Genomic DNA, 12,075 nt, shown 5'->3' with positions numbered 1-12,075 from the left:
TCATAGAGTGGCGCAAGACAGTGTTTATTACACTGATTTGAAAATGTTTTATCCATTAGTCAATGTAAAGCCCGAAAACTTTCCCAGCAGATAAATGCATAAAATCAGGAAAAATTTTGCACAAATACTCCTTGCTGACCTCTTTTGAAAAATGCCCATTAGCGATTCGAACATCCAAGATGGCGGTCATTGTCAAGATGGTCGACTTTCGGGTAACGAAATATCATTTTTGGGGATTATATCTCACCAAATTGTCAAATTCTATTGATCGTTAAGATATATGTATGTGTCATTCAAATCGGAAAACAATAATTGTTAGCTCTAGAGGATCTACAAACGTTGTACAATTCACATTTTGCGTAAAATGAAAGGACCACAACCCCCAGAAGTTGCAGTCTGATGCCGACCAAAATCGAACTCCACTATCTTGTGATCGTTAACAATTTTATGTTGGATTCCACATGAATCGGACCAAAAATTGGGACTCCAAGGTGTCCACAAACTTAGTACATAATTCACATTTTGCGTACTATGCAAGGTCCATAAGTCAAGAAGTTGCCGTATGATGCCCCTGTCTGCGATATATTTTGATTATTAAGATTAATGTTTCATCCGAATCGGACCAAATATTGTGGCAACAGGTGGTTCCACAAACTTTGTACATATTTTACAATTATCCATAAATGACAGACATTTACCCAGGAGGTTTTGGCCTAATACGCACAAAATATTGACCCCATCTGTGACCTTTTGGAAATGAAAAAATCTTTTAAGTTATATCAAAATCGGTTAAAAATTGTGGACATCATAATATGTCCATACGAAAATAAAGGCGTATAAGAATCCCCTTAATTATATGAATAATAAGCCAATAATGGCAACTATCTTATAGTGGGCAGTAAAGTGGTATCCTTCAATTCCGAGCTCCATTCAAATTGCAGCCGTCAAATTTTTATAAATTTTCTGAGGGATGCCTGCATCCTCTCCCCCAACAGTGCAATTTGGGGGCTTGCGGGCGTCCAACTTTACTTGCCGTAGCCTAGATCGCGAATTTTATTCGGCCATTTTATTTATGCACCCTCTGCATCACAATAAGGAATTTAGGTGGCCACAAAGTGGAAACTAGGTTCCACACCCACTTTAATATGGACGACTTTGTATATGCTGTTCTCAATGACCAGAGTGACAGGAAAATACGTTTTTATCTTGAGATCCGCGGTGGCCCATTGAGTAAGGAGGTTAGATTCCAGCATTGGCCAAGAAAGTTCATCAGGATTTCCTGCGTGGTTCCCCCTTATCAGTGGTGCAGGGCAATGGGACGAAAAACCGAGGTCCCGTGTACACACTGGCATGCACGTAAAAGAACACTTGACAGTTTGAATTCGAAATAAGAGTAGGCCGTAGCAAATTGCGGACAAAATTATCCTCATAGCACAATGCATGGTGTTTGCCCGTCTTCATTAGCACAGACGGCACAGAAAACAAGAGGCCAAATCCCGTTTCATTTCATTTGTCTAATAATATTATTCAGAATATTTCTGGTGAAATGTAATGATATATGGTATATAGACCCAGGCTAACCGATGAGCAAACAAGGCACCAAGGGAAGGCAAGCGGCGGCGGGGAGCCAGCAGAGTACTCAGTATGCCTACTGAATGTATGCACAGCTGTTTGTATACCTTCATCATTCAGTAATTCTCCCTTACTTCGATAAAACTAAAAACAAATAATAAAAACGGTATACTTTTAGACTTCCGAAGACACTGGCACCTACTAGTTCTTCTGCTTCAAATCACAGGGTATAGCACTTAGTAGGCTACAGTGTTGGATTGGCAGAGTATTTCCACCCTGTGATGGGCTCGAAATTGCAGGATACCATTTTACTACCCGCTATGTGTGATATAATTGCTTCAGATTTCTGTGACTAAAACAATCAGATTTGGTTACAAAATTCTTTGGCCAAAGAGGTTGGATTTGAATGTTCTATAACCCATGAATGTTCCGGCGATTATTTCAACTGTAACTTCTTAAAAGACAGTGGTGAAGGAAATGACTAGTGCCAATTGATGAAACTGATTTTGATGTCATGAAAAAAAATATAAAATAAAACCAAGTACGAACAATCAAACCATTAGACAAAATTCAAAGTCCTAAAAAAGGGTATCAGTAAAATAGTGTAATGATATCAATGAAAATATTTTGTAAGATTTTGTATTATATTTATTTTTAGTACCGTTAGCATTACATATCAGTGAATATTCCAGGGGAATAACCTAAAAATCGTACATTCGCGTAGGCCCACTTACCGTCAGATCTACATTATTATGATGTCATAAGTTTGAATAACGAATATTACTTATTCAAATAAGGCTCTATTTTACATATACTTGGCTATGTGAAAAACTTAACTGCGCACTTAAAATATGGAATACAAACATTAGCCAAAAAGCATTAATTTTTGAACTTATGGAATAACCTCCACTGCCAAAAACTCGAATTACTCACGTCGCACGCGAGTTATGTCCCCTTAAGAGCACCAATATACTCTATTAAAATCTTAGTTGTCATTACTAGGAAGGTTTTTGAAGAAATATTATATTGTAACGCACGAAATTAGTATGACTATAATTATGATAAATTGTGAGGGTACGCATCCGTTACCAGAACAGCCGTTTTCGTATAGATGTTTTTCAAAAACAATAGATTTCAATAGCAGTTATCGAATAGTGATAGTATAAGGATGGATATTGTAAACTTTATTATATCGAATAGAAAATAACACATTAGCAATACGCAGGGCTATTGGTTTTAAAGTTAAACTGAACAAATCATTCTATTATTTAAGAAATTCATAAAAATTGCGTCAGTTCCTAAACTTTAGAATCCCAAAGGCATGGCCATGACGGTACATTGTAAATCATTGATGGCACGATTCGGTCAGCAGTCATCATCATATTTTTGTAAATTTATACAAACGAAGACAAGAACATGTAGCAATCAAAACTTCAAATATGTATATTATTATGGGAATGAATTGTAAAAAATAAACCATGGCTTACTTCTCGCGGCCGTATTAATATTTTCTGAAATCTACAATGGAATGTCATCACAATGTCAAATTTACAAATAAATTTAACGCATCAAACAAACTTTATTATATTTAAGCAATACGAACATGATAGATGATCGGGAAAAAACCATGACTATTTCGGTGGTAGTAACCTTAAACTGGCCTTTGAATAAGTTAAGGTAGCTTAACTTTAAGGGAAAGTTCAATACTTAACACTGCATTTTAATACCACTTACCCTTAACTTACAGGAAGTTACGTATGTTTACGTGAAATCTAGTACAATGTAGTTAACTTATAAGTTAAGGCAGTTTAACTTTAAGGGAAAGTTCAATACTTAACACTGCATTTGAATACCACTTACCCTTAACTTACAGGAAGTTACGTATATTTAAGTGAAATCTAGTACAATGTAGTTAAGTGACTATCTTAGACTTAAGATATCCATTGAATACGGACCCAGGTATACAAACTGAGTTCTACCCTTAAAGAAAACATGGTTAATCGAAAAGAAAAAAAAACAGGTTAAAGAAGATAGGACAGAAGGGGTGTGTGGTCCTAATACCCAGGGCCGACGAGCGTATTTTTTTGCCCGATCGCGCCGATTCTGCTCCGCGAACCATTCGCCCGACCGATCGTCCGTATCTAGCATGTTAGATATTTTCGGTCGAATATTTCACACCAGCGATCGACTCGACGGCTTATTCGCTCGCCTACCCGTGTCCAGCGTATATTGTCGAGCGAACAATTTTCATAGGCCAATTAGAGACATCATTGATATCAAATAATTCGTCATTTTGTACAAGTCACGTGATAGACGTAATTTACTCGAGGCGATCGCTATGTGTGTCCGTTCGTGATCGGCCGTAAAAAAAACGCTGGCGAATTCCAATCGCCGCGATCAGGCGAAAACAAAACCACTCGTCTGCCCATAGCTTAGCATGTTTTTTTTTCCTAATAACTTTACAAACTACAGGGATGATTAAACCTTTAACCCAGTAAATGCCAGGTTGTTGTCCAATGGATTTCACTGTCTGCGAAGTATTATCACATATTGTTAAAGATCGTCTGTAAGAAGTTGATTAAACCCCATTATACATGACTTTGTATGTTACACGTGGATTTAACAACTCATCAATAGCCCCCCCCCCCAATTTTTTTTTTTTACAGAAACAAGGTTAAACGCTGGCACGCTGCCAATGGCCTATTATGCCTAATGGTAAATCTGGCCCTGTCGGAACAATCACCTCAACATTTCACTGTACAAAAGCCATAACTAGAATTCAACAGACACGATGATTCTCATATTTAATATGAATTTTTTAAAAAAAAAACGGCGCATGTGTGGGTTGCGTAAAATGACACGATTGCTTACGTTTAGGTATGCTTATTTATGGTAACATATATTTTATGACATTCATGTATTATTGTAGGGCAAAAAACGTGTATTGTCAGTCAAAATAACTAAACGAAGACAAATTACTCACGATGTATTTTCGTTTTTAGTATGGCAACTTTCTTGACGAGATGATTGACATGGGGTAAAGCATGACATCAGAGCGCGACGCCTAGATAGACTATACTCCATTCCATTCTATAAAAGTAGAATTACTTATACAAAGAATCGCAGACTATTCATTTCGTTGGGGTGTGCTGGTCATCCCCCTTTCTCTCGGAGAATTTATTGTTTTAGTGCCTTTTGTGCGATTTTCTTTTTGTAAAGCCACGGAAACAACTCCTTTAAATTTTCAGAATGCCGAAAACAGAATACGATGAAGAGGTAGAGTTTTCTTTATGGATTATATTTTAAACATGTATATTGTTAATTGTATTGTCTTTGTATTGGATAGAAACAATAATAATTGTATCAGTTTAATACGACATTTTCGCAGAAACTGACAAAATGCCAGGATACATATCTTTTTTTCAACAAAACAGTGTTCAAATTCTAGTTCTTGGAAAATTAAATTCTCGCTTTTTTTACTCAAATCCTAAAGTCTTTCTTTGGCTACTTTTATAATTGCCAAATAATACTTTAAAATAATATGTATCAATGTATGCAAAATAAGTTTAACCACCAAGCAGATAAAACTCCATGAAAATAAGTTTTTTCCAGGTAAATTATATTTTATAAAACAAACACCTTTAATATGTTTTCCGTTAAATCTTTAGTAGTCATTGCTTAAAGGGGATGGTTATCATTGTCATATGAAATGATTAATGTCATTTCAGTGGATGGGTTACCATAAAAACTCTTTCACATGCTTTTGTACACAGTGAACAGTTCATTTTGTTGATTACACTATTTTGCCTATAATAAACGTTTTTTTAAGAAATCGAATTTTGTCTAATGGTTTGGATTGTTCGTAATTGATTTTCTTTTATTTACGTATAAAACTATTTACATGTCTTTTCTTAAAGAAACATCCCCATGTATAATTTGGAGAAAAGATGAGTCTACGTGGAATACTATCAGTAACCTCTATCCTAGTCACATTAAACTATTGGAACTGGAAGCTTTGTAATGCCTTTTCGCAGACGTACAAACTTTCGGTTTCTATGCTATCTCCAATTGATTGGATAGCCATTCGTACTAACTTTCATGAATTAAAGTCATAAAAGTGATTCGCTATTACAAAGTCACTCTTACGATTCAATGGAATTCTTTAAAGGAATTACGTAACCTCGTTAAGTAAATCTAGGGATCACTTCCAACCGCCCAACGGATTGAGCTGAAACTTTCAGACAAAACATCTGGACCAATCTGTCACATTTTGGCGTTTAATTTGTATACTTTACCACAATTTCATCATCTGGTATTCTATAAGTAATAATGTAACATATTATTACATGTCCTGTTTAAAAAGGATATAGGAGTATGACTTATTATGTACTACTATGTACATATAGATGATACTGACACATTTCTTTGTGCTAAGATATGTTACTTTGAATACGGTATATTATGTAAAAGGAGGGAGGTTGTGTGGCCGAATGGTTAACGCTTGCGCGTTGGATCATAAGGTCTGTCATTGAGTAAAGTGGCGTGGTTTCGATTCCTCACTTAAGATCGTCTGTTCAACCTCGTTGATTTTCTCCGGGTCCTCCGGTTTCCCACCACTGCTAAAGACCCCTACGCGCAAGCGAACTATTGAAATAAAATTGAACCATATGTTAGTCCCGAAATGACCTAGTTTGTGTCGAGTGGACGTTAAACCCCATTTCTCTCCCTCTCTCAATGACACGCCATGGATTTTATCACTTGTGTCATTTTGTAACATTAAAGACATGACTTAGAGTAGATGAAATGACTATTAATGAGACTTCGTCGTGCATTTTAGAAAGCTACAATCGAAATTTTGAATTTATAGATTTCTGTAACTAAAACAGTTATATTTAAACACTGTCATCTTTTGTTTGTATAGGCAGCAATCAATCCCTCCAAGGGAGCCAAAAAGACCAGTTTTCTTAAATACATCATAGCTACCAGCATATTGGGTGTTGTTGGTATTGTTGGTATTACGGTCGGTCTACATATGTCTGGAAACCTTACAAATCAATCGGAATCGGTAAGTTTAAAATATAATTCAATCCATATCTTAATAAAAGTTCTCGTTTTTACTCCATGGTATCATGTGATGTGGTATGTCACGCTTTTAAATGGGCGGGTCGTTCATATATTAAAGCTTTGTTCACATTTTAAAGAAATTTTTAATTCGTCGGGATTTCACTACACATTTAAACTATATACTGTACGTGAAAACTGAGACATAGCTGTCAGTCCTTTGCAAAGATATTATACCCTACTGCCAGTGGTGCATTTGGTTTGGAGTGGTCTGGTGTGAGCATCGAGCATAATTATCTTTTACCAGGCACGCAAAAATAAAAAAAAAATAAAAAATTGAATGAATAAAAAGAAATAGCACCCCTTTGTGGTATTAAACTGAAAAAGTTTATGTCAATCAATCATATCAGAGTAATATAAAACGAGGGAACAATAAAATGGTTATTCCATTCTGATTGTTAATTATGATTAATTATGATTAAATTGAGACAATAGGCGCCAATCACTCATCTTTCTTACACCAAATCGATCATACATTTCTTTGTCCACACGACGCAAAGTACTAGATCATTCCATGGCTAGCATATTTTTATTTCAGTTCATTGATTGCGCGTCTGCGTCTTTGGCAGTGGGGCAAAGCGTTACATCGTGGACCCCCCCCCCCCCCAATATAGCAGATTACTTTGTGCAACCGACATTTATAAATCATTAACATTAACACACACCTCTATTCCAAATGAATCAAGTGTTTGTGAGAAAACCTAATAAATATCAGGTTTAAGCCTCCAGATATCCTCCCCACACACCCACTAAAAGAAAAAAATACCCCCGCATCCCACCGAATTGTTTATTTATTCTATTGGCATATTTTACAGAACCGGTTGGCTGGACAAGGAAGCGCACAGAAAGGTGATCAATTGAGTAATGACGACACCATATTCGAGGTAAGCTTTGGTCGCCTCTGTGGAAAAATACACTGGGCTCTTCACTTTCTGTAAATGACAGTTGCAGCTTATTAAATACATAATGTGTTATTGCTTTGCAAAGTAAAACCGATTTCTGGTTCCCTGTTTATGTCTCTGTAATATGAAATCAGTTGTGAACCATTTGTTTTCGCCCGTGCAACATCGATCATACCCAGTACCTATAACAACCCTTTCACATCGGCAAGTATTCCCCCCCAGATTTGAATGAAAATTTAAAAATATAATTCGATTTGAGTCAATTTTCTTTACCCCTATTTCTGTATTTTCCATATTTTCTTCCTTTAAAATTTAGTTAATATTGGAAGATAGAGGTGTCATAACGATAACCGGGGACATATAATCGAAGCACGCAACAATTAAAAAAGATTAGCTTTGTATATTGACAAGCTGTTAAAAATAAACTATTACGAATCGAAATGAAATAAAATAGGGTTTAACCTCCTGCTTTCTGTCCCGACTGGGCCAACAAAGACGGGATTACCCAAACAGTGGCACTACGGGATACTCTCATTCGGAATTCCAACTGTCAAAGGTTCTTTTACGTGCATGCCGATGTATATACGGGACCTCTATGTTTTATACTATCCGAACGGCAATCACCTTTCCTTGTCTGGTCCTCCGTGTTGTACCATTGAAGCCACGTCGGCAAATCCTGAGGAACTTTCTCGGCCAACACCGGCGTCTTAGTCACTGAACCACCGCGGCTCCCCTATTACCATTCCCTGTGTTCATGTTAGGATTCTGAAGCAATATTTAAATTCATGTCCTTTATTCATTTACTAATTCTTTTTTTCATTTTCTAGGCAGAAAGCGATATAAAAGATAACTTCGATGAACTTGTCGAAAGTGTAATAAAAGAGGTCAACGCTGGTTTGAAAAAGGATGGATTCGATGATGATAGCGACAATGATAATAATAACAACCTACATAATAAGGACAGAGGCGATAATGATGATGATAACGACAGTGATGAACATGATGACAGTGATAACGAAGGTGATGGCGATGATAGTGATGGCAATGATAGTGACGACAGTAATGATGATGATGATGATGGTGACGACGATGACAGTGATGATGATGATGATGATGATGATGATAATGATGATGGTGATGATGATGACGACAGTGATAGTGACGACGATGATGACGATAGTTACGACAGTGATGGTGATGATGACAATGGTAGTGACGACGATGATGATGATGATGACGACGACAGTGATGGTGATGATGATGACAATGGTAGTGACGACGATGATGATGACGACAGTGATGGTGATGATGATGATAATGATAGTGACGACGATGATGATGACGATAGTTACGACAGTGATAGTGTTGATGATAATGATAGTGACGGCGACGACGACGACGACAGTGATAGTGTTGATGATAATGATAGTGACGGCGACGACGACGACGACAGTGATAATGACGACGACGACAATGATGGTGATAACGACGACGACGACAACGAAGACGATAACGACGACGATAATAATGATGATGATAATGACGACGACGATAATAATGATGATGATAATGACGACGACGACGACAATAATGATGATGATAATGACGACGACGACGATAATAATGATGATGATAAAGACGACGACGAAGATAATAATGATGATAATGACGACGACGACGATAATAATGATGATGATAATGACGACAACGATAATAATGATGATGATAATGACGACGACGATAATAATGATGATGATAATGACGACGACGATAATAATGATGATGATAATGACGACGACGACGATAATAATGATGATGATAATGACGACGATGATAATAATGATGATGATAATGACGACGACGATAATAATGATGATAATGACGACGACGATGATGATAATGACGATGATAATGACGACGACGATAATAATGATGATAATGACGACGACGATGATAATGACGACGACGACGACAACGACAATGATGATGATAATAATGACGACGTCGACAATGATACTAATGACGACGACGGCGACGACGATGATAATAATGGCGACGACAAGGATAATGATGATGATGATAACGACGACGACAACGAAGACGATAATGACAATGATGATAACGACGACGACGACAACGAAGACGATAAAGATGGTGATAATAATTCTGATGATAATAATGACGACGACGACGACAAAACAGACGATAATGACAATGATGATAATGAAGCCGACGATGACAATGACAATGATGATGGTAATGATGATGAGGATGATGATAGCGAAACGGACGATAATGACAAAACTGGTGATGACAATGATGGTAATGATGATGATAGCGACAACGGCGACGACGATGATAATGGCGAAACGAGTGATGACGGTGAAGAAAATGATGAAAATGGTGATCGTAGCGATGTTTATGAAAATGGGGATGATGGTGATGACGACGAGGCTAATGCTGATGCCGACAATAATGGCGGCGTTGACGATGGCAATGCTGGTGTGACCGATGGTAACGATGGTGATGACGACAGAAACAATAATGATAATGATGGCATTAGTGATGATGATGGTAGCGACGGCTCAGATGACGACGGTAATGGTGGTGGCAATGGTGATGATACTGTTAATGATGACGTCAATGACGGCAACGATGTTGATTTTGATGATGGTGATGGCAACGGTAATGACGGCAATGGTGATGATGGTAATGATAATGGTGATGACAACAGTAATGTTGCCAGTAAAGGCAATGGTGATGATGGTGGTAATGACAATGGTGATGATGGTGGTAATGACAATGGTGATGACGCAAATGATGACGACGGCGAGGGCACTGATGACACCAGTGATGATGGTCAAGGCAGTGATGATGATGATAATGGTGATGACAACGGTAATGACGGCGATGGGGATGATGATGGTTATGATAATGGTGATGACAACGGTAATGTTGCGGGTAGAGGTGGTGATGACAATGGTGATGATAGTGGTAATGACAATGGTGATGACACAAATGATGACGACGGTGATGCCACTGATGATGACACCGGTGATGACGATGGTGATCGGAATGATGACGGCGACAGAGATGGTAATGACGCTGGTGATGACAATAGTGATGGCGACGCCATTGATGGTGAGGACACAGAGAATAACAATGGAGATGGCAATGGTGATGATAATGGTGATGACATTGGTAATGTCAATAGCGATGACGACAATGGTAAACGCGGTGACAATGATAATGACGACCCTGTCCCTGCTGCTGATCCAAAAAGCAAAGATGTAATACAAGTCGGACAAACTGACCCAAGTGTTCCAGTCCCCGCTGTTGATTCAACAAACAACCATGTTCCTGGTAACCAAGTTCCCGCTGTTGATGCTGCCTCAGATGCTGATTCAGATAATACTGATGGTGAGACGGTTCCAAAGGATGCCAATCAGACGAATGGAGATGATACTTCAAATACGATCCCCACTCCTTAGGTATTTAACAGGTCATCTGATATATTTTGTTCAAACATACAAATTTGATTTTAATTTGTGTAATTCGTTTTTATTTAAGGAAAATTCGAGCTTGATTTTGTAAAATGATGTGACCTGCCTGTGCTTAAAATAGATTGAAAAACAATACAGCGAATATTATATATTTATAAATTAGTTTAATTATTTAACTTTTTTAATTGGCTTCCTTTTGCACTCGTGTTTTGTCTCATATTAGGACTTGTATTATATTTTAGTATGATTTATTCTAATGTAGAGTGAAATCCAAAGAAACTATATGCATATATGTTGATTGTCAGGGGCGCCCCAAATGAACGTTGATCTAACTGTCATCTTTCAAAGTCAACAAAATACAAAATAAATATTGCCAATATAGAACTTTTTACGAAACGAGTTCTTTCATTTTCATTAATAACAATTGAACAAAACAGAGAAAATGTGGATAGACAAGACTCGGCTACGATGCCACCAAGTTTGGAAATTTTATATTAGTATTTATATATTATTACTGATATATTTGTTAAATGAGACTGGTTATAAATTATGGAAAGTCTAATTCATATATATCTAAGTTATTAGAAAACCAACAAAGAACATAGGCTGAATCCTAGAAATTGGTGTTTAGTTCGAATTCACACATATTTTATTGGCAAAGAAGTAATCATCGTAATTTACTCAAGTTAATTAGTAACTGTTTTAACATTAAAATCTTTAGCCGACTTAAAAAGAGTTTTGTACAAACGGAGCCTATCTGTCCATTCCAGGTCTACCAAAGACATAAAAGTCAAATAATTGAATTATAAGAAGAGTAAAGAATTGTATACCATTTTTGATTACAAAACAAACAACGGTATTCGATGTACGGGCCTTGAGTTTCACTAGGGTTGGGGCAATTTGAGTCCATTTCACGACCACCAATTTTTCCTAGGCGAAATAGACTGGAAAAAACTTATTTGTGCAATTTTTTGGTT

The 12,075-nt window shown here is 37.1% G+C and overlaps 1 protein-coding gene across 1 annotated transcript; it reads left to right on the top strand.

The window, feature by feature from the left end:
- Positions 1–4,684: 4,684 nt before the first annotated feature.
- On the top strand, positions 4,685–11,660 carry LOC126811160 (dentin sialophosphoprotein). The gene is made up of 4 exons (XM_050536684.2): positions 4,685–4,848; positions 6,494–6,637; positions 7,509–7,577; positions 8,423–11,660. The coding sequence occupies exons 1-4, from the start codon at positions 4,822–4,824 to the stop codon at positions 11,084–11,086; spliced, it is 2,904 nt and encodes a 967-aa protein (XP_050392641.2). The 5' UTR covers positions 4,685–4,821; the 3' UTR covers positions 11,087–11,660.
- Positions 11,661–12,075: the final 415 nt, after the last annotated feature.

This window comes from Patella vulgata, chromosome 2, assembly GCF_932274485.2.
Source record: "Patella vulgata chromosome 2, xgPatVulg1.2, whole genome shotgun sequence".
Taxonomy (NCBI): Eukaryota; Metazoa; Mollusca; class Gastropoda; family Patellidae; genus Patella; species Patella vulgata.
The sequence above is the reverse complement of the archived record's forward strand: the minus strand, read 5'-3'. Positions and strand labels throughout refer to the sequence as shown.

Coding starts and splice junctions, on each gene's coding strand:
- LOC126811160 (XM_050536684.2), top strand. CDS start 4,822: ATGCCGAAAACAGAATACGATGAAGAG. Junction 6,638..7,508: donor TTACAAATCAATCGGAATCG/GTAAGTTTAAAA, acceptor CATATTTTACAG/AACCGGTTGGCTGGACAAGG. Junction 7,578..8,422: donor ATGACGACACCATATTCGAG/GTAAGCTTTGGT, acceptor TTCATTTTCTAG/GCAGAAAGCGATATAAAAGA.